Here is a 23,172-nt window from a genome sequence, read left to right on the forward strand (position 1 = left end):
TCTGCTTCCCCATGCATGAGCAGAGACCTTATCCCTGTGATAACTACTGTATTTCACACAAAAATACTTTATCAAAACAAAAAGCAGTCAAGTAGCACTTTAAAGACTAGCAAAATGGTTTATTAGGTGAGCTTTCGTGGGACAGACCCACTTCTTCAGACCATAGCCAGACCAGAACAGACTCAATATTTAAGACACAGAGAACCAAAAACAGTAAGCAAGGAGGACAAATCAGAAAAAGATAATCAAGGTGAGCAAATCAGAGAGTGGCGGGGGGGGCAGAGGTCAAGAATTAGATTGAGCCAAGTATGCAGACAAGCCCCTATAGTGACTCAAAGTTCCCATCATGATTTAAACCATGTGTTAATGTGCCGAATTTGAATATAAAAGCCAGCTCAGCTGTTTCCCTTTCCTGAACGGTGCGATAATTCCTTTTCAGTAACACACCTACCTTTAGGTCATTGACAGAGTGCCCCATTCCATTAAAATGTTGACTAACTGGTTTGTGGATCTGAAGTGTTTTGATGTCTGTTTTGTGCCCGTTGACCCTTTGTCTAAGGGAGTTAGAAGTCTGTCCAATCTACAAAGCATCTGGGCATTCTTGGCACATGATGGCATATATGATGTTAGTAGAGGAGCATGAGAAAGTGCCCGTGATTCTGTGAGTAACCTGGTTAGGTCCAGGGATGGTATTTCCAGAGAAGATATGTGGACAAAGCTGGCAGCGGGCTTTGTTGCAAGGAAAGGTTCCAGGACTGGTATTCCTGGGGTATAGACTGTGGCTGTTAGTGAGGATCCTCATGAGGTTGGGAGGTTGTCTGTAGGAGAGAACAGGTCTGTCACCCAGGGCCTTCTGGAGTGTAGCATCCTGATTAAGGATAGGTTGTAGGTCTTTAATAATTCGTTGCAGTGGTTTGAGTTGGGGGCTGTAGGTGATGACCAGTGGTGTTCTGTTCTTGGCTTTTTTGGGCCGATCTTGGAGTAGCTGGGTATTCGTCTGGCCCTGTCGATTTTGTTTTTGTTCTTCTCCTGGTGGGTAATTCAGGTTTATGGATATTTGGTAAAGTTCTTGTAGTTTTTGGTCTCTGTCAGTTGGATCAGAGCAAATGCGATTGTACCTAACAGCTTGACTGTAAACAATGGATCTAGTCACGTGTGCAGGATGGAAACTAGAAGGGTGTAGATAAGTATAGCGATCAGTAGGTTTTCGGTACATCAGTTTAGCTTTCCAGCACCTCCTTTACTGAATACACGAAACTACCTTGAGCCTCTTCTTCTGCAACCCTTTTCACCATATTACCTTCTCTCAACATTATTATCTGTGAATGTTTGATGTGTTTGTCTGCTTACTCATTGCTTGTGGAGCTTTGATCTTTATTAGTGAAGCGGTAATGAGTCAGTCAGCAATTCCAAAAATTTTACTGCATTTTGTTACAGTGGGAGCTCCTGTGACATACCCTTGGAAGCTTTTTCTGTCCAAGACTGCCGCTGCCCTGAGAATGGGAAATGTGGGGAGCAAGGGCAAGTAAGGAGAAGTCGGGATTGAAGCAGGGTGAGGATGAGGGATAGAAGCAGCTTTGCCCAGACCCACAACAATAATGAGACTTTAAATAGACAAAGCTTGTGACTTTTCCTTCTGTTTTTTTTAAAAGCTTTTAGGTGAAAGCTACACACCTCCCCTTCCCTGCACCCACTTCAGGTCCTCTCCTTGGCTGTTTGGAGAAGAGTCTCCTGACCCCTGAATATTTACCAAATATTCATAAACCTGAATTACCCACCAAAAACAAATCTACAGGGCCAGACAACTACCCAGAGACCAGCTACTCCAAGATAGGCCCAAAAAAGCCAAGCACAGAACACCACTGGTCATCACCTACAGCCCCCAACTCAAACCACTGCAACAAATTATTGAAGACCTACAACCTATCCTTAATCAGGATGCCACACTCCAGTAGGCCCTAGGTGACAGACTGTTCTCTCCTACAGACAACCTCCCAACCTTATGAGGATTTTCACAGCCACAGTCTATACCCCAGGAATACCAGTCCTGGAACCTTTCCTTGCAACAAAGCCTGCTGCCAGCTTTGTCCACATATCTTCTCTGGAGATACTATCACTGGACCTAACCAGGTTATTCACAGAATCACAGGCACATTCTGATGTTCCTCAGCTAACATCATAGATGCCATCATGTGCCAACAATGCACAGATGCTTTGTATATTGGACAGACTAACTCCCTTAGACAAAGAGTTAATGGGCACAAAACAGACATAAAAACACTCCAGATCCACAAACCGATTAGTCAACATTTTAATGGAGTGGACCATCCTGTTAATGACTTAAGAGTTTGCATGTTACTGAAGAAAAATTTTTGCACCACTATGGAAAGTGAGACAGCTGAGCTGTCTTTTATATTCAAATTCAGCATATTAACACGTGGTTTGAACCAGAATGGGAATTTTCCGAGTCACTGTAGGGGCTTGTTTGCATACTTGGCTTAATTTAATTCTTGATCTTCCCCCCACCCCACCCCCCTCTCTGATTTGCTCACCTTAATCATTTTTTTCTGATTTTGTCCTTACTTTTATTGGTTCTCTGTGCCTTAAATATTGAGTCTGTTCTGGTCTGGCTATGGTCTGAAGAAGTGGGTCTGTCCCACGAAAGCTCACCAAATTATTTTGCTAGTGTTCAAAGTCCTACTTGACTGCTTTTTTGTTTTGATAGTATATAGACTAGCATGGCTCCCTCTCTGTTACTGATCCCTGGTGTGGGTGAACTTGCTCTTTACTTCTCTCTCTCATTGCTGTCTTTCCCTTGTTGCTGCCATCTTCTTCCCATTCTTTCAGCCCATTTGCATTCTCCCTCCATGCTGCATTATAAATCACCTGTCTTTTACATGCCCTCCTCCCCCCATCTCCTCACATTCTCTCTTGCCATCCCAGGGCTCTAATGCATCTACATTTGATTGTCTTTCCTACCCTACATATTGACTTGCCTTCCCTCTTCCCACGCTCATGTGTCCCCTCTTTGCCATCTGGTAGCTGAGACTTTCCTCGAATATAGCTTGGTTTCACCCCGTTGGGGAAAAATGGGAGATGGTGACCCTCTTTGCAGAGGACTGCTTAAATCTCTTCCTTCATTGGTATTAGAGACATGGTGGTCATCTTAACTGATAAGAGTTTGACCTCTCTTTTTCTCCTGAGAATAGTGGAAAATGGTAGCCATTTTAATTGTTACTGTAGAGGAGGAGATGTGAAGAAGAGAGGAAAAACCTGACGACCTGGAAGTGCAGGAGAAACCGAAAAGAGGAAGGAAGAGGGCAGAGTACTAGAGCCCTGCTAATCTGCTGATAGCCATGTAATATCCATGGACTGTTGTTTACAGATAGCAAATCTGCTGTGGGTATCAATTTTGTATCCACATAGCCTTCTAAAGATTACTGTTGGCTTAAAGGGGAGCATGTGTTCTCACTGAGTGGTGAATGTGATATTAAGGCACTGAACAAAGCAATAGCTACGTGTTTATTTGCTCAAAGGCTATGGTAAACCCTCAATGTGTGATTTTTGAGTTGCACTTAACTTGCATTCAACCCCCCACTGGCTCTGTGCAGCCCTAGTTCAGCCCCCCTCCCACCCCACTCAACCCCCGTGCCCAGCTCTGGCTCACCGCCTTGGCCGCAGTTCAAACCCCCGGCATGCAGCTCCAGATCATCACCCCTGCACGTGGGGCTCCAGTTCAACCCCCCACCTGACCCGGTTCAAACTCTCTACAGCCTGGCTCATCACCCCCTGTGCGTGGTTCTGGCTCAACCCCCTCCCGGCGTGATGCAAACCCTCCACAGCCTGGGTCACCTCCTCAGTGTGACTTCAATTCAGACCCCCTGCACCTGGCTCTGGCTCACCACCCCTCACTTGTAGCTCCAGGTCAACCCTCCACGGCCCTAGTTCAAGCCCTCCGCAGCCCGACTTAGCATCCAAGCATGGCTCCAGCTCACTGCCTCCTTCCCCGCCCCCAGCAGTCCAGCTCGACACCCCCCCTCCCCCAATGTGTGACTCTGGTTCAGTTCCACTCCCCCCATCCCTGCTGCATCACTAATCCACCCCAGGCCTAACCCTCTGCAACACCCTCTTCTCCCCCCACCCACGGACTTACCTTCCAAACGGAACTCCAAGTGCTCCTTCTGCTTCCTCGGATGCAGAACATGCATTCTGGTGGGGGGGAAAAATGCCACCCCCAGCTTATGTGAAATTCTGGTTACACAAGGGTGTGCAGGAACAGAACCCTCACATAACTTGAGGCACTACTCTTATATCCTCATGATCTCTGTGCACACCCCCTGATTTCACCAGCAGGTTAGCTATTCATTGCAGGCATATATATTTGTGAATTTATACCAGAGTTCTTGGGTCATAATTAAATATGGAATTTGGCTCTCTTTCAAATGCAACAGAGAAAGCCGTGCTAGTCTATATACTATCAAAACAAAAAAGCAGTCAATAGCATTTTAAAGACTAACAAAATAATTTATTATGTGAGCTTTCATGGGACAGACCCACTTCTTCAGACCATAGTCATACCAGAACAGACTCGATATTTAAGGCACAGAGAACCAAAACTAGTAATCAAGGTGGACAAATCAGGAAAAAAATTATCAAGGTGAGCAAATCAGAGAGTAGTGGGGCGGAGGGAGTCAAGAATTAGATTAAGCCAAGTATGCAAACAAGCCCCTATAATGACCCAGAAAATTCCCGTCCCAGTTCAAACCATGTGTTAATATGCTGAATTTGAGTATAAAAGACAGCTCAGCAGCCTCTCTTTCAAGAGTGTTGTGAAAATTCCTCTTCAATAAGACGCAAACTTATAAGTCATTAACAGAATGGCCTACTCCATTAAAATGCTGACTAACCGGTTTGTGGGTCAGGAGTGTTTTGATGTCTGTTTTGTGCCCAATAACTCTTCGTCTAAGAGTTTGAAGTCTGTCCAATCTACAAAGCAGTTGGGCGTTGTTGGCACATGATGGCATCTATGATGTTAGTTGAGGAACATGAGAATGTGCCTGTGATTCTGTGAATAAACCTGGTTAGGTCCAGTGATGGTATCTCCATAGTAGATATGTGGACAAAGCTGGCAGTGGACTTTGTTGCAAGGAAAAGTTCCAGGACTGGTGTTCCTGTGGTATAGACTGTGGTTGTGGGTGAGAATCCTCATAAGGTTGGGAGGTTGTCTGTAGGAGAGAATAGGCCTGTCACCTAGGGCCTTTTGGAGTGTGGCATCTTGATTAAGGATAGGTTGTAGGTCTTTAATAATTTGTTGCAGTGGTTTGAGTTGGGGGCTGTAGGTGATGACCAGCGGTGGTCTGTTCTTGGCTTTTTTGGGCCTATCTTGGAGTAGCTGGTCTCTGGGTATTCGTCTGGCCTTTTTTTTTTTTTTTTAATTCTGGTGGGTAATTCAGGCTTATGAATATTTGGTAAAGATATTTTAGTTTTTGGCCTCTGTCAGTAGGATCAGAGCAAATGTAATTTTACCTAAGGGCTTGACTGTAAACAATGGATCTAGCTGTGTGTGCAGGATGGAAGCTAGAAGCATGTAGGTAAGTATAGCAATCAGTGGGTTTCCAGTACAGTGTGGTACCGATCAGGCCATCCTTGATTTGTACTGTAGTGTCCAGGAAATGTGTGTCTTGCGTGGGGTAATTGAGGCATAAATTGATGGTTGGGTGCAGATTGTTAGTCTCTGTGGAATTCTTCTAGTCTCTCTCTACTATGGGTCCAAATCATAAAGTTGTCATCAATGTATCTTAAGGTACAGCCAGCATTTTAATGGAGTGGGCCATTCTGTTAATGACTTAAAAGTTTGCATCTTACTGAAGAGGAATTTTCACAACACTCTTGAAAGAGAGGCTGCTGAACTCTCTCTCATATTCAAATTCAACACATTAACACATGGTTTGAACTGGGATGGAAATTTTCTGGGTCATCATAGTGGCTCTTTTGCATACTGGTATGGCTGTGGTCTGAAGAAGCGGGTCTGTCCCACAAAAGCTCACCTAATAAATTATTTTGTTACTCTTTAAAGTGCTACTTGACTGCTTTTTTACTTTCAAATGCGTTTGACACCCCTGCTTTAGCTCAGTTTGGGGTTTGTTACAGGAATCACTTAAGAACACATTGTGTAGCTTGTATATATGCAGAAGGTCAGACAAGAGGATCACACTGGTGTCATGATATTAAAATCTCTGGATTTGGACAGTTTTGACAGATGGTTGAAATGTGTCTGCTTTGCTGGCTGAGATGCTTTTCAGTTTTGACCATCATATTGCTCTCTATGGGTGAATTGAGAATCACAAAGAATTTAGGCTCTGTAGCTATACCACTTTCCTGCCCCTCAGCCTTTTAAAGACTATTGAAAGTGGAAACAACTGGAGAAGTAATGAACTCCTAATGCAGGAAGGTAGATCTTTTCAGAATTCACTTAAATGAATATTGTTTAATTTCAAGGTTTTAATGGCTCCTCTTTACTCTTTCTATTTCCCTTCTGGTTAATTTCTGACTTTTTGCGAAGACAGGAGGTGGTAGTTCTTGGAACCAGTATGCTCTTTTTTTGCATAACGAAACATGCTGCCATTGAGCACTGTTGGAATATCGCACTTTGAGAGTATTTTGAATTAACTTCGTCAGAGACTTCTGGGCACCCTGCTAGAAGGGAGCCTGTGAGCTTTCTCTCCTCTGCATTTTCACACTGTCCAGTTAGAGTTGGTGGTTCCGAGGCTGCTGACTCTTCCGAAGCGGAAGCAGGTTTACTTCTGGTGCCTCTCTGAGGCTGTGTATACACTACCGAAGGACTGATCCTTCGTCTAGTGAAGACCTGGTAAATTGACAGCTGTGCTCTCTGGTACTCCACCAGAAATGAGAGGAGTAAGTTAAGTTGATGGGAGAGCATCTCCTGTTAATACAGCATGCAACAGACACCACAGTAAGTCAGCCTAAACTATGTTGACTTACAGCTATGTTGTTCATGTAGCTGAGTAGTGTAATTTTCATCAGTTTACCACAAAAGTGTAGACATAGCCTGAGATGGCAGATGACTGAGGGTGGTGTTGGGAACTGTTCTTACCCTCATCCTATGTGGCCATGCCATGACTGTCTGTGTGTGTTCACTTTCCCCGTGCTGTAATTTGGTTCATTGGGTTGGGTGAGTGCATTTTTACAAACTTTGTTGCCCATTTGATTTGGTAAAAGATTCTAATGATCTGAAGCCCGATAATATGAACTCTCCATAATATCAGAGTGGCACCTAAAAGACTAACAGATTTATTTGGGCAAAAGGTTTCGCAATATTTTGTGGGTATTTGCCCATGAAAGGTTATGCCCAAATAAACATGTTTAGTCTTTGAGGTGCCTCAGGACTCCTTGCTGCATTTGCAGTTATAGACTAATATCTGCATCCCTCTGATACTTGTCAGAATGTTAGAGTAGCTCCTGTATGCAGTAAGACTTTCACACCATAAAGGGGAGTCTTTCCTTTTACTAATCTAATACTGCTAATCAGCCAGAGCCCCTACCTCTGGAATCAAGTTTGAAAATAGAATGGAAGGTTGTCTGCAGACTCTATGACAAGGTTTTGTGAAAGCGAAATTGACTAATAGTAACTGCCAATTCATATGGGACTATTTGACTGAGAATGTTAGCTTACTACCCACTTCTATTTTAAACCCTTTCCGTTTCTTCCTGTAATTGGATCAGTATGAACTGGTTACAGTAAATGCATTGCAATCTTTCTCCTACTCATTCCTCAGAAATCTGATTGTATTGAAATATCTCACAGCCTGCTTGTTGTGTCTAAATGCATTTATCAGAACAGCACCCACTTAAATCTAGAATGTAAAATATACACACCATTTATCTGAGACACTTAAAACCCTACTGAAGTACGCACTGTAAGATGCTGTAGGGGAACATTTTTGTACAGGTTGGTGGTTCAGAAGAGAGAGATTAGACTTTTTTCATCTGTTGTTTAATCATAGCACACTGAAAAGAACAAGAGTTTAGTTTACCATTTTATCTGCATTTTAGATCAGAACACGTTATGGACATGTATTTTTCAGTATCTATCCTTTCCATATCTGTTTCTCTATTAGCCCTGCAACACTTTCTAGAGTGCTGGTGATGAACAGAGCAGTTTTTTTTTATTTTTGTGCTCATCTTAAATTCATATTTATTGCTTTTTCTGTAGCATTTTCTTTTTGGATGGACTGGTTTTTGTTTAGTATGTTTCCTCAGCCTAAGTGTTCCTGTTGCATATCCTGCTGCTTTTCAGTTAGGTGTTCTAGGAGGTATATACATTGCACATCCATATCACTCTATCTGACAGAGGTATTGTCAAATCCAGCAGTTTTTTTTATATGGGACAGTGTACCTCTCAGCATCTGTAAGAGTTGACAGGAGAGTAAATGTACACCTGGATCTGAACATTACCCTATAAGTGTTTTTACTGCTCCAAGAAAGATTTGGCTTAAAATGAAGGGCTTCTAAGGTACTTTGTAAATTTTTATACTATGTAAAAAGCAAATGCATATATGGAAAGCACAGCATATAAAAATACTACTAAAACTTGTAAGATAAACACAAGCATAAGAATTTAGGCAATAAAATAGAATTGTCTTATATTCTTTCAGTGGAAAGACCAGAAATGTTAGAACACAAGTGATTGTACGCACCTGTGATTCTTTTATTTTCTATCTGTTAAGTGTCATTCACCTCAATGGAGTTATGTATTTTTAGTAAAAGTCATGGCCATGAACTGTTGTGTAGTATAGACTCCTGACTAAATCTTGAGTGCTCTGGGGCAGAGAGCAGCTCAGGGGCCCTGTCTCTCACCCTTTTTCTCAAGCACCAGTAAGGGATGCCAGTCATGGACCCCCACCCAACTTTCCCCCCACCCCAGTAGCAGCAAAGTTGTGGTCCACTTGCCATGGTGTCCCTAGGCTACCCTGCTGCCACAGAACACTCAATGTTTAGACAGGGTTATGTAGTAAAAGTCATGGATAGGTCACGGGCCATGACTTTTTGTTTGCATGTGTCCTGTCCATGACTTTTACTAAAAAATCTGTGACTAAAATGTAGCCTTAATTATAATTTATAAAATTAAGATTCTTAGTCACATGTTTATCTGGGAAAATCTGAACAATCCCAACTATGCATGCTGTAATCACGGTGGGAACATTAGTTTCAGAAAGGTCCAAACGGGTCAGTAGGCATCTGAACCTTGCTTGTAAACAGCCAAAGGTGTATTCCACCAGCATTTTGCACCTGCTGGATCTGTGATTGAAGTTTTCCTTGCTGGGGTCCTGGGCTCCTGTGCACAGCTTCATAAGGCAGGGGAGCAGAGGGTAAGCAGGGTAGCCCAGTATTACAATAGGCCAATCCAAGTCGCCAATCTTGATGATTTTTTTAAGTGTGGGGGAAGAGTCCCATCCATGAACTTTCTGTACAGGCCACAATTTCTGAAGATTGCGTGTGTTGTGCACCCTCCCGCACCATCCCACGTTGTGTCGGTGAAACAACATTTGTGATCTACCAATGCTTGCAACACCATGGAGAAGTATCCCTTTCAGTTTATATACTCAGAGGCCAGGTTGTCCAGTGCCATGATGGGGAGGCACATGCCATTTATTGCCCCACCGTATTTAGGAAACCCCCTGGTAGCAAAGCCATGCAGTATGGCCTTTACGTCTCAAAGGGTCAGGGTCTTCCTGAGGGAAAGCGGACAGAATGCGTGTGCCACCTACATCATCATGGACTCCACTGTAGATCTGCCAACCCCGAATTGATTCGCCACTGACCAGCAACTGCCAGGTACTGCAAACTTCCACAGAGCGATTGCCCCTCACTTCTGAAATGTTCAGGTTGCCCTCATTCTTGTATAGCTGCGCTTCAGATTGGGGACGAGCACACCACAAATTTCCATAAAGGTGGACTTGCGTATGTGAAGGTTCTGCACCAATTGCTGGTCATCCCGAGACTCCAAAACGGTGTGGTCCCACCAGCATGTGCTGGTTTCATGAGTCCAAAACCGATGCTTTGTCATCAGTGGATTCAGGGCAGCCAGCATTTGTGATTTCTTGGACCACAGTTGAAAGATTTCCTCTTCCAAACCAGCAATGCATTGCTCAAGCAGTCGAACTTGGGTAAGGCAATGGGGACTCAGAAACTCGATGGAAACGATGAGTCAGATTTCCAGAGGTCTGTGGATACTTAAAGTCGAGTTCGTAAGAACAAGGTTAAAAATAGAATTTATTAAATATCAAATTTATCTCATAGTATAAATGTAGCTCAAGTCCATACCTCAGTGGGTTTGAGTGTCTTGAGCAGCTGGCCCTAGAATAGCAACAGAAATGCCTTAGACTAATCACTCTATAATGATCAATTGCACAGATCTGAGTTGAGAAGCAGTCTAATAGGCTATACGACCATGGATAGAGGGTCCAATCCATGAAAACCATTATGTGCTGGTTACAGAAAGATGACCATGTGCCATCTTAGGTCTCTGGCAAAGGGTGAGTTTCAAAAGAGCTTCTTTCGAAAGAAGAAAGCCAGTGTAGATGCTGCTCTTTCGAAAGTAAACCCCATCTTCGAAAGAATCCTTCCCATTAAATAAAGGGAAGATGGGATTTACTTTTGAAAGAGCAGCATCTACATTGGCTTTCTTCTTTTGAAATTATAATATGCAAATGAGGTGTCAAATATGCAAATTTATACCTCATTTGCATTTTTACTTTCCCTCATTTACATACCTATTTCAAAAGAGGAATGCAAGTGTAGATGCACCCACTGGGAGGGGCTTAATTATGCTACAGAGAGAGCTTTCTTCTCTCAGCGTACAGCAGCCACACAGGAAATCTTAATGGCACAGCTACCACAGCACAGCTGTAGTGCTGTATGGTCCATAGTGTAGGTAGAGACATTGCCTAAGTAATTATGGTGCTACTTTCTTAGTATTTTAAATTTCTTAATCTAGAGCCTTGCATTCTATAGAGTTCCAAAGTGGTTTTTAAAATTCTGTGCACACAACACTGGTGAAATGATTCGTTACTTAGTTATATCTTGTGGCCAGGGACACAATACCTTGCCCAAGTGGAGGGAAGTGGAAGGACGTGTTTTAAAAAGTTAGCAACTAATGAAGAATAGGTGCTGATAACCGATAGTGTGCAAGTGGATACTACAGTAGTGAAGAATCAAGCATAACGTGAGCAGAGAAGTGACAGGTGAGAGAGCATAGGTATGCATTGAATGGGACTTAAAATTGATTGCAGGTTGATTAGGATATATCTTAAGTTTTAACATTAGGTTGTTTCTGATCTTCTGTTTTAGTGGTGTCAGTGTAGAGAGATTGTTGTGTGCATGGAGTAGACAGAGCCTCAGTTTCCAAAGCCTCTAATTCAGGGATTTGCAAGCAATGAGTTGGGACCCAAACGTGAGTCGCAATTAGATATGGTAAGGGTCGCTGGTTGGGTGGCTCGGCTGCCGCTCATTCCTCCAGCTCCCAGTCCCTGCCCTGCCTTGCTGCACTGAAATGAAACTCAATTTAATTGGCTTAATAGCCAACAGGAGAGATCCAGCCGTTAAACCAATTAAATGGCGTCCCATTTCGGCACAGCAGGGCAGGTAACTGCCTATGCTGCAGGTGGGGAAAGGGAGTAGGATGGCTGGAGAAGACGTGCGGAGGAGGTGGTAGCGGTAGCAGTGGCCCAGCAAAGGAGCAGTGGGGACAGTAGCGGCAGTGTGTGGAACTCGTGTGAGGTAGGAGAGGAGGCTGAGAGGGGTTTAAGCTTGGGGATGGGGGGAGCAGAGAAGGAGGCAGAGAGGGGTTTAAGCCTGGGGCGGGGGGTTACCAGTGGTGTGAGATGAGGGGCTTAAGTCTGGGGATGGGGGGCGCCAGTGGTGGGAGCTAAGAGGGGTTTAAGCCTGTGAATGGGGGTGGCGGAGCTGAGAGCCAGCCAGGACTCCATGCCTCATCTGGCTCCCAACTGCAGGGCTGCCAGCGTTCCCACAAGTTTTTGGAAGTCTTATGTGAAACAGACAGCCCTGGCCAGGGATTCCATCGTTGGTGCTGCCTATCCAGCGTAAGTTTTCCAAAAATCTGGCAAACCTAGCTGAGAGGGGTTGAGAGGGGTTTCAGGCAGGGGGCAGGGGTGTTTTGGTGTTGAGAGGGGTTTAAGCCGGGTTGAGAGAACCTCTTCTTACCCCGCCTACCCCAGTTTTGAATTGCCTTGGGTCACACATTCATCTTGAATTGTCAAAGTGGGTCCCCCTCTCAAAGGTTGGGAACTGCTGCTCTGATTGAAAAGATCCACACAAGATTAACAGCTTTGAGGGCTGAGTTAACCCTTGGTCTTGAACATATGTTCAAGCAAGTTTTATCATTGTAGAGACATTGTTGAAACAGCCATGCTAACTGCTTTCTTGAAGAGGTAGGAGATCTGTCCCTTTAACAAGGATTTGGACTCTGAGAACATTTTTTGCTATTCCCCTTGTGCACCTGTGTGTCACTTCTTCGAAATGAATCTTGTCCCATATCTATCTGAATGTCGCTAGTTGATTCTTCCTTTTGTGGCACACTTACCAGCATCAGAGACTGGGCCCTATATAGTGGAATCCTTTGAGCCTACAATGTTACCAGCTCATCTCAACAACACAAGTAAAAGTGTGCCGAGTCCTCATGCCACGGGCAGTTGATGTCTGAGAGAAGAGCAGCAGTGCATGCAATTGTGCACCTAAAGCAACTCAAGACAGAAAAAACACAAAACTTTACTTTCTTCTTAAGAGTGATGTTGAAGTCTAGCTTTGTAGACGTATCTGGAATTTTCAGTTTACAGTTGGAAGGTGAGTAGTCTGAAATAAATCGTTGCAGATGTGCTTCTGGGGTTTCCTAGGTGTGTGTTTGGAGAGCCCATCGGGGGGAGAGGAGGGGGGAGAACTGAATGATCTTAATATTTTGTGACCCTCAGGCCTCTAAGCTCTATGTGTCAGCAAAGACAGCAGTGAAGAAAAAGATACTTGCTTAGCAGCTCTCTGGTTCAAGGCTGCTTGGAGTTGCTTCTCTGATATGACACCTTATTTAAAAATGGAGTTAAAAACCTGTGTTAAATAGGTATATCTCCATATTTATCATAGAACTGGAAGGAACCTTGAGAGGTCATTGAATCCAGTTCCCTGAAGTCACAACAGGACCTATATCACCATTCCTGACGACAAGTTTTTTTCTTTGCCCCCTTAATTGCCACCTCAAAGATTGAACTTACTACTCTGAGTTTACAAGGCCAATGCTCAGACCACTGAGTTATTTGACAAAATTTAAGAAAATTACAACGTGGCATCCTTACTAAACACATTTTTTCACTTTCTCATTTGATACCAACAGCTGTTTAACAGAGCACTGCAAAACTGGAATCTCCGGAACTTACCTTAGGGGTTTCTGGGATTTTAAAAATCCCGCCGCCTTCTTCATCCAGCTCTTCAATGTTGTAAGAATCAAAAAAGAGTCCTACAAAAGTGGAAACTAGGTCAAATTACAAAGGATGACTAAAAATATAAGCCAAATAAGAAGGGGCAAAATTAGAAAGGCCAGGGCTAAATACAAGATCAAACTAGCTAGAGGCATAAAAGGTAACAAAACGTTCTACAAATACATTTGAAGCAAGAGGAAGACCAAAGACAGAGCCCTTACTCAACAAAAAGGAAAAAAAAATTACAGAAAATGTGGAAATGAGAGGTACTTAATGACTTACTTTCCGTTTTCATCAAGAAAGCTGGTGCCAGTTGGAGACCTAACATGGAGATTTGCCAATGAAAAAGAGATAGGGTCAAAAGCTAAAATGAGAAGAGAATTTAAAAATTATTTAGGTAAATTAGATGTCTTCAAGTCATCAGGGCCTGATGAAATACATCCTAGGAGCCATTTGAAAAGTCATGGAAGATGAGAGAGATTTCAGAAGACTGGAAAAGGGCAAATGTAGTGCTTGCCTATAAAAAGGGAGATACGGGCAACCCAGGATATTACAGATCAGTCAGCTTAAGTTCTGTACTGGGAAAGATAATGGAGCAAATAATTAAGGTATCGTTTGCAAACACCTAGAAGATGATAAACTAATAAGTAACAGAATGGATTTGTGAAGAACAAATTGTGTTAAACCCACCTGATAGCTTGCTTTGACAGGGTAGCATGCTGTGTGGACAGAGAAAGTGCTAGGTATGGTTTATCTAGACGTTAGATTGTATCAAAAGCCCTACTAACATTACCATCTTATTAACCAACTAAAAATGTGCAACCTAGATGGAGCCTGCTATAAAGTGCTTGGAAAAACTGGTTGGATAACTGTTCAGACAGTAGTTTTCAGTGTTTCACAGTCATGCCAGAAGGGCACAATGAGTGGGGATCTGCAGGAATCAGTTCTGTTCAGCAGCTTCAACAATTTAGATGATGGCATGTAAAGTACATTTATAAAGTTTGTGAGTGGTACCATGCTAGAAGGAGTTGTAAGAACTTTGGAAGGTAGGATTATAATTCAAAATAATATGGACAAAATGGAGAAATGGTCTGAGGTAAATCGGGTGAAATTCAATGAAGGCAAATGCAAAGCACTATACTTAGGAAGGAATAATCAGTTTCAAACATAACCAAATGGGAAATGACAACCTGTGAAGGACTGTTATGGAAAGGGATTTGTGGGTCATGGTAGACCACATCTAAATCTGAGTCAACAGTGTGAAAATGCAAACATTCCATGATGTATTAGCAGGAGTGTTAAGTAAGACATGAGAAATAATTCTTCTGCTCTAGTCTGCTGACTATGCCTCAGATATAGTGACGTGTCCAGTTCTATGTGCTGCATTTCAGAAAAGGCCTGGAAAAAATCTAGAGAAGAGCAATAAAAATTATTACAGTCTAGAAAATGTTGATCCATAAGGGAAGATGGAAAGAATTCGGTTTGTTTAGTCTAGGAAAAAGAAGAGTGAAGTGGGACATAATAGCTTTCAAGTACATAAATGGCTGTGACAAGGAAGGAGGAGTTAAAAATTACTCTCCTTAACTTCTGATGATAGGACAAGATGCAATGGGCTTAAATTTCAGCAAGGGAAGTTTTGGAAAGAAGGCTGCTTTCAAAATCAGGGCACCATTTTGAAGGAACCCTGGCTACACAGCAAGTTTTATTGCTTTTTTTATTTCAAAATTAGCATTTTCATCTGGCCAGGTGGTCACTATTGCAAATGAGGCACTGAATATTTATATCAACACCTCATCTGCATTTTCAAATGGCCATAATTTACATGCCCCTTCTGAAAGGGAGGGGTAGTGTAGCCACAGCCTCTGAGGTGTATCCAAGTGCCAGACTTCATCAGTTAAAGATGGGTCATTTACAGTACTTGAAAACATGAAAGGACTAGGACATCTGACCATTCATCAGCTTCCACTCCTCTCATTCAGTGTTTTTCAGAGGGATTTTGCTAAGGTAGGACTCCTTCTCCTCACTGTGACTAATCTTTCTAGGACCCTCATTCTTTTGGGGTTCAGGAGTTGTCTTTTCTGTAAGTGATAAAGCCAAGTGTGTTTTTCATGGTTCCATTATTCTCCAAAGAGGCTGAATAAGTTGAATCTACATTTGTGCCATGGAGTGGAATGTATGAAATTTGTGCTTCTTTCTTGGAATGCCTTACAAAGAGCAGCATCCCTGTAAGCAATCAGTTATGACAGGTCATAATCAATATCCTTGTCTGTAGATTGTCACTTAAGGAGAAATTTGTCTGAGGTTTCTGGTTTGGGGTATTGGCCACTGCAATTTTGAAATTGCAGGAAGGCATTCTGGAAAATGAGACATTGGTACTTTAATTTCTGAAAATGCTCTGAGCCCAAGATGTAAAACGCTGTTATGAATGTGACATTCATTCAAGCGTGTTTTCAGCATTCCTAGGACTGACCATTTGAAACCTCTTAACTAGTACACTTGCCAAAACCTTTCATGAGTTTTCTGCTTTCTTGGTTTTAGGAGGAACCGAAAAAAGTTTGCTTCACATATGACCTTTTCCTGAATCTGGAGGGAAACCCACCTGTGAACCACCTCCGCTGTGAGAAACTGACATTCAACAACCCTACAAAAGAATTCAGACGCAAACTTATTAAGGCTGGAGGGGTGAGTGCAGGAAGAACAAGGAATATAAAGAGACTTTTAGTGAAAAGTTGTCGCCTGCTAATTCTGTCCTGGGGGTTTTCTCTGTACTTGAGAGCCAGATGTTTTCTGATTTAAATTAGCTATTTGTACACCTTTATTGTAAACCATCTCAACTGGTCACTTGCTGCATTTGTCTTGGGGCCATCCTTGATTCAGGTTCTGGTGACTTAACTTCATCATTAGCGTGTGCAAGATGTCTTGTATGGATAGCTGATGCACTTGTATTTTTATTAAAAATTTGTCTGTACGCTCTGCCAAGGCCATAAACCCGTGACTGCAGGAACCAGACTGTGGACAGTAACTTCTTTTTTGTCCATCTTGCTGTTCTCAGATTGTGTGAACTTCTTTTGTGAATTGGTTGGTGTCAATAACCTCTTCCAAATGCACCACTACAGAGGCTCAAAGGCGGGGGGAAAATGGATTCTGCACTGTCCCTATTCCTCTTTCTCACAAGCAGGCTTAATAGTTGACGCTTCTGGCCAGTAAGTGTCCCCTAAATTCTGGCATCAGCTGAATGTCACTTGGGAAGCAGAGTCAGGGATAAGTTCTGCGTGCCAGATTGTTTAAAGCAGTCTAACAGGAGAACTTGTCTCTGCATGTGAGAAAACGTTCTTTCCCTGCATGTGTTGGCGGGGAAGGGGGAATGAAAAAGAAGTAGAGGCCCCAAATGCCAGGAGAAGCAGAAAAAGAGGGAAATGGAGTTAAAGGAGAATAGAAAACATGGGGTATCAAGGTTCTGTGATGGAGAATAAAGGCAAATGAAGGTAAAAAGGAGTGAAAGCAGGTAAGATAGGGAAAAGTGGAAGTAAAAGTAAAGTTACAGAGATAAGGCTAGCTAGGAAAGCTGTAATAATAGACATGGGTAGCCACAATGGGTACATACCTGGTTCTGTGGAAATGGTACCCAATGAATCATTCACTGGATATTGACAAATTATTATGCAAGGTCTAAGAAGTTTACCTTGACCCACATTCCCTTTGAGAGTTGGCAAATTCAGTCAGGGTTCTCATATTCTCTGTCTTTCCCTTTAGTCTTTCAGTTGCAGTTATGTAGCAAAAATTTTGGTCACACCTGATACATCGTTTCATTCCGGTCAATCATTTTAGCAGTCCAGGTATTCCTAAATTACTTGTTGTCTACTTAAAACCGGCTCTCTGGTCTGGATGATAGAAATAATCTTGTTCCATGAGAAAGTTTGTCTGTAAGCAGAAGATCCCAGAAGAGGAGCTATTAATTTACTTGACTAAATTCTTAGTCATTCTGTCCAGAACTTCCCCACGTCACACATCCTCCTGCCATGAGGATAAAGAGGAAGAGGCTTAGTTCAGCTATAGCATGGCATCGACTGCTATTTGCTTTTTGACACTTACGCTTTTCAGGATTTTTGTCATCCATTTTACTTGCTCCATCTCTGAGATAATCAAGTATAGGAGGAGCATTATATTTGGGTGGTTATTTGGAAATTGGGCATATCAACTGAGAGTCACATTTGATATGACGCATCAAAAATCTTATTGGTCCCAAAGGTCATTGGCACAAAATGTGAAAAAAAGATTTGTTTCAGCCCCAAATTCTCAGTGGAATAACTTTAGCTACGTATAGAGGAGCCTGAGACATTCTGGCCTATCATGACTGTCCACATGTCCTTCTGATCTTCCCAGTTATTTGGCTTCCATGGATGGTTTTTGCTGAAAGATTCCAGCTATCTCATATTCTGTGAAGTCTTGCTCTCCCTGGTGCCCCAGTTTGCCTCCAAACTGTTTCGGGCATGAAAGAAACTGGTGTGTGTTACTCTCGGTGTCTCCAGCCTCTCTTGGTCATAGCCTCAGCTAGGCATCCTGCTGAAGTTCCCCTTGGTGGAAATGAAACTTGGCATTGCATCTTGGCTCCCAGCTTTCTCTATCTGAGTGTTGTCTGCTTTAGACATTGTCATTAGAGCTCCTGAATCTTAACAGGCAATATCTTACATCTTTAATGGGAAAGAAGACCTACAAATAGTAGCCTGAAATTATCATAAGTCACTTGCTCATGTTAAAGTATTGAACATTTCTCCTTACTTGTAAATAATTTCTCTTTATTATTAGGTGATGGTAATGCCAGAAGGAGCAGAAACGGTGTCCAGGCCAAGTCCTGACTACCCTATGTTACCCACAATACCTCTGTCTGCTTTCTCTGATCCCAAGAAGACCAAACCATCCCATGGGTCAAAGGTCAGTGAGGCGTGCTGTGCTGTATTTATTTTGGAGCATTGGAATAGAGGGAATGCACCTAAAAATGAAGCTTCCTCCATAGTTACTAATTCTGGTTACTTACTCTTAACATCTGGGATTTTTTCTTCCATACATTCTTCAGGTAGTGCCCTGGGTAGTTGGTGGTATTTGTGCTGTAGGGTTCCCTTCTGAGCAAGGGCATTGTGATTTCCTCGGCTTTTAATGGAGGTGATGCAGCAGGTGGTAACCCTAACGTTTCAGTGCCTACTGGGAACCTATATGAAGAAGTGGGTCTGTCCCATGAAAGCTCATTACCTAATAAATTATTTTGTTGATCTTTAAAGTGCTACGGGACTGCTTTTTTGTTTTCATAGTATATAGATTAGCATGGCCATCTCTGTTACTGGGAACCTAGGCTTCCTTTATAGTAGTTCACCCACCCAGGCTTTTAATGCCTACATGCTATAGCAATGAGTACTTTGGAAATTCCTAGAACCCTAGTGGAGTCCGATTAAGTCCACTGGTCCTGTTTCTGTCTATCCAAGTCCAGAAGTCCTTTGATTTCCTGATCTCTCTGAAGAGATTTGTTTTAAATTAAATCAAATGAAATTTGTAAATATTTTGTGAGCTAAGCCTATATGTTCAGCTGATAGAACTGATGTTGTCAAACTGAGGCTAGTACAGCTTTCTTCTTCAGTCATTTCCAGTTGCTAAACTTATTTTCTTATCACGGGATATAGAATAATTGGATTCATCATTTACTCTGCCTCATGTGTTAGGTATAGTCAGAGTCCCTGAAGAATTCAACCTTGCGGAAGGAGGGAGAGGTTGACTAGAGAATCAAAACTTACTCTAGCAGTGGGAATGCCTGAGAGAGCCATGTAAAAGGCATAAGAGATCCTGCACCTGATCAAGCCCGTAGCTTGAAGATTTTGCTCTTTTTGCCAGCGGCAATAGCTAGTTCCCTGAGGCTCCAGAAGTGGGTGAAATTCACTTTCAGTCTGAACCAAAATTTGCAAAATGGCAAATGAAATTTAATGTGAGTAAGTGTAAGGTAATGCACATTGGAAAAAATAGCCCAAATTACACGTACTACATGATGGGGTCAAATTTAGCTACGACAGATCAGGAAAGGGATCTTGGAGTTATAGTGGATAGTTCTCTGAAGACATCCACGCAGTGTGCAGCGGCAGTTAGTAAAGCAAATAGGATGTTAGGAATTATTAAAAAAGGGATAGATAATAAGACAAAAGATATCATACTTCCCCTACATAAAACTATGGTACGCCCACATCTTGAGTACTGTGTGCAGATGTGGTCTCCTCACCTCAAAAAAGATATATTGGCATTAGAAAAGGTTCACAAAAGGGCGACTAAGATGATTAGGGGTTTGGAACGGGTCCCATATGGGGAGAAGCTAGAGAGACTGGGACTTTTTCAGTCTGGAAAAGAGGCGATTGAGGGGCGATATGATAGAGGTATATAAAATCATGAATGGTGTGGAGAAAGTGAATATAGAAAAATTAATTACCTTTTCCCATAATACAAGAACTAGGGGACACCAAATGAAATTGATGGGTAGTAGGTTCAAAACTAATAAAAGGAAATTTTTCTTCACACAGCGCACAGTCAGCCTGTGGAACTCCTTGCCACAGGAGGCTGTGAAGGCCAGGACTCTATTAGGGTTTAAAAAAGAGCTCGATAAATTTTTGCAGGTTAGGTCCATAAATGGCTATTAGCCAGGGGTAAAGTATGGTGCCCTAGCCTTCAGTACAAGGGCAGGAGATGGATGGCAGGAGATAAATCACTTGATCATTGTCTTCTGTTCTCCTTCTCTGGGGCACCTGGCATTGGCCACTGTCGGCAGACGGGATACTGGGCTGGATGGACCTTTGGTCTGACCCAGTATGGCCGTTCTTATGTTCTAACCAGTCTGATGCAGCTGACCTTGCATAGGATTTTGTACATGGGAAGGGCACTTCTCTCATGCTTTCCACAGGCACTGTGCCTTGAAGCAGATTACATGTATTCTGTCGATCTACATAGCCCCAAAAATGAATGGCCAAATAGAATGCTCAGATGACCTGAAGACAAGCTCTGTCTCAGCTCAAAAGCTTGTCTTTTTCATCAGCAGAAGTTGGTCCAATCAAAGGTATTACCTCATCCAGCTCATCTCTGTAATGGCCAAAGAGTTCATTTTGTGCTGCAATTCAGCTCTACTAACTGTTTTTCTCCTTTCCGCTAAACTTATTGTAATTTGGCTATGTCTCCTGTTTCTTACATGATGCAACAGGAAAAAAATGATTTTGAATCATGTATTGCTTGTCTAATAGTGTCTGATTTTATTTGTTGGGACAGGAATTAGATAGCAATTACTGAAATGGGTAGAGAGAGACGAAGGCTTCTGTAAGATTGCTCATGTAGCTACTTTGTGCTGATGGGAGAGAGCTCTCCTGCTTACATAATAAAACCACCTACACAAGTAGCAGTAGCTATGTCAACAGAAGCATGTCTCCTGCCAACATAGCACTGTATGTACATGAGCATTTACTCCGTTGAAGCTGTATCGCTTGGAGGAGTGAGGTTTTTTTCACACGCTGAATGAGAAGTTTTCCCAACTTACGGAGTAGTATAGATGTGGCCTAAATTACGGATGCTGTCTCAACTCTCTCTCATTCTGAACATGCCTCACCCACTCGCTCTCCTGCTTCCATGATGACAGAGTAGCACAGGTAAACTATTAAATAGAGCCCTGCAGAGATAAAAAATTTGTAACCACATCTAAAAAATGATCTGTGAATATGTGCATCCACATCTGCACGTGCAGATACCCGTGGATTTGCAGGGCTCTGCTAATTGGGGGCAGTCATCCAAAAGTGGCAGAGGAAAATGACTCCTCATGATGTGTTCCTGTTCCCTGAGCTAGGCAGGTCTATTACTCATCAAGCTAAAGATCTGCTGTGGCAGGAAGCCCTGGCTGTGATGAAGTGACAGAGAGCTCAGTCATTTTTCTAAGATCCGACATAGTGTAATACTTGATCTGAAATACGTTTTTGGAGGGGAGTAGATATAATCACAGCTTACTCTGGCAGGGTAAAAGATCTATTACTTTTTTCAAGTAATTGTTCCTAAAATTTGCCTGCTTTAAAAGGATAGCTTGATGGAAAAGTTCCCTTTGTGCCTAACACTTACACAAAATAAAGGAGTCACGACCACTGTCTGTGCAAATTTGGATGATAGTGCTGTACTGCATTTCCGGTTTTTACAATGCTGTGTGTTCTGCCCCTAAATTTTAGGATGCAAACAAGGACAGTGGTAAAGCATCCAAACCACACAAAGTCACCAAGGAGCATAGAGAGAGGCCAAGGAAAGATTCAGAGAGTAAAAGCTCCTCCAAAGACCTTGAACGAGAACAAAGCAAGCCTTTGAAAGATTCCTCTAGGAAACCAGCTGAGAATAAGCAACCTAAGGAGGAGAAAGCACCTCCTAAAGCTGCTTTCAAGGAACCAAAACTGGCCCTGAAGGAGACCAAACTGGAGAACACTTCTCCAAAGGGTGGACCACAGCCAGAGCCAAAATCTTCAAGCAAGAGGCCCTCTAATGTGGAGTCACCAAAGCCTAGCGCCAAAAAGCAAAAAAAGAGCAGTTCCAAAGCTGTGAAAAACATCCCAGGAACTTCTCCCCGAACCTCGTCTTCCTCATATCCAGAAAAGAAACAAACCAAGGAGAAGATGAATGCCAAAGTGGAAAAAGTAAAATCTGAAAGTGAAGCCAAGGAGATTAAAAAACCAGTTGAGATGGAGGAATCAAATTCAGAGGATGAAACTTCTTTTAAATCAGAGGTGAGAGAGGGTTGGTGAGCATGCTGCTTGGGTTTCTTCATGGAAAAATGTAGGCTTAGTATACGGTCTTTGATCTAGTCCTAGTTCCAAAAAGATTAGATTAATGTGCGTTAATGAACTGTCAGTGCACCTCATCAGGGTCCATGTGCACTCATTCTCCAGCAATTGTTTTTTTGAGAAAACAGATACAGGACAGGATTCCCTTGGAAAAGCTGAGTTATGCTGAAGTAAAATAGTGACTAGAGTTACGGCATCACGATTATGATCTGTGGCCACGATGTTCCAAAATAAGTGGCTTGTATTATATAGTATAAAATAAGAAAGTGACACATGGCAGCAACTGGCATCTCTCGATTTCTCTTTCTGCAGCTTTGTGTATTGTATACATGAGTGATGGATTTTAAATTAAACCTAGTTGACTGACTAAACGAGCTATAAGGATTGGCTAACCTAAACTTTTCTTTGTTTTTCTGTTTTTGTTTTGTTTTGTTTTTTGTTTCCTAGTAACATCCAACCCAGCAGTTTGGGAATCTGCTTGTCAAATCACATTTACACTAAAAGACATAGAGAGTGTCTTGAAGAATGATGCATTGCAAAGTGAATTATTTAAGTTACTTAGTAGTTGATCCAGTCAGCCATAGCCACATCTTTGTTCACATCATTTTCTCCAATAAGCAGTTTTCTTTGTAAGGTTCCATTCTTGCAGTTAAGCCGTTCATCTCCTTCTCGCCCTGCTTCCCTTAACATGATTTCCTTTTTTACCCAGGGAACAAACGTCTTCAAAATAATCCCAGGTAGGGTGTCTCTCATGCCCAGAAGCCACGACGTTTTCTTTGGCAATAGTTTGGGGGAATATAGGCCGCTATGCATGTGCTGAATAATGTCCTAAATGA

The 23,172-nt window shown here is 42.5% G+C and overlaps 1 protein-coding gene across 1 annotated transcript in view; it reads left to right on the forward strand.

Annotated features, from left to right (window-relative positions):
* Nucleotides 1-23,172, forward strand: part of MLLT1 (MLLT1 super elongation complex subunit) — a 60,557-nt gene that overhangs the window by 12,635 nt on the left and 24,750 nt on the right. Inside the window, exons 4-6 of the mRNA XM_074978261.1 lie at nucleotides 16,044-16,187; nucleotides 18,312-18,437; nucleotides 21,734-22,279. Of these exons, the coding sequence (XP_074834362.1) occupies nucleotides 16,044-16,187; nucleotides 18,312-18,437; nucleotides 21,734-22,279 (816 nt within the window). The remainder of the gene's footprint in view (nucleotides 1-16,043; nucleotides 16,188-18,311; nucleotides 18,438-21,733; nucleotides 22,280-23,172) is intronic.

The sequence above is a fragment of the Carettochelys insculpta genome, chromosome 27, assembly GCF_033958435.1.
Source record: "Carettochelys insculpta isolate YL-2023 chromosome 27, ASM3395843v1, whole genome shotgun sequence".
Taxonomy (NCBI): Eukaryota; Metazoa; Chordata; order Testudines; family Carettochelyidae; genus Carettochelys; species Carettochelys insculpta.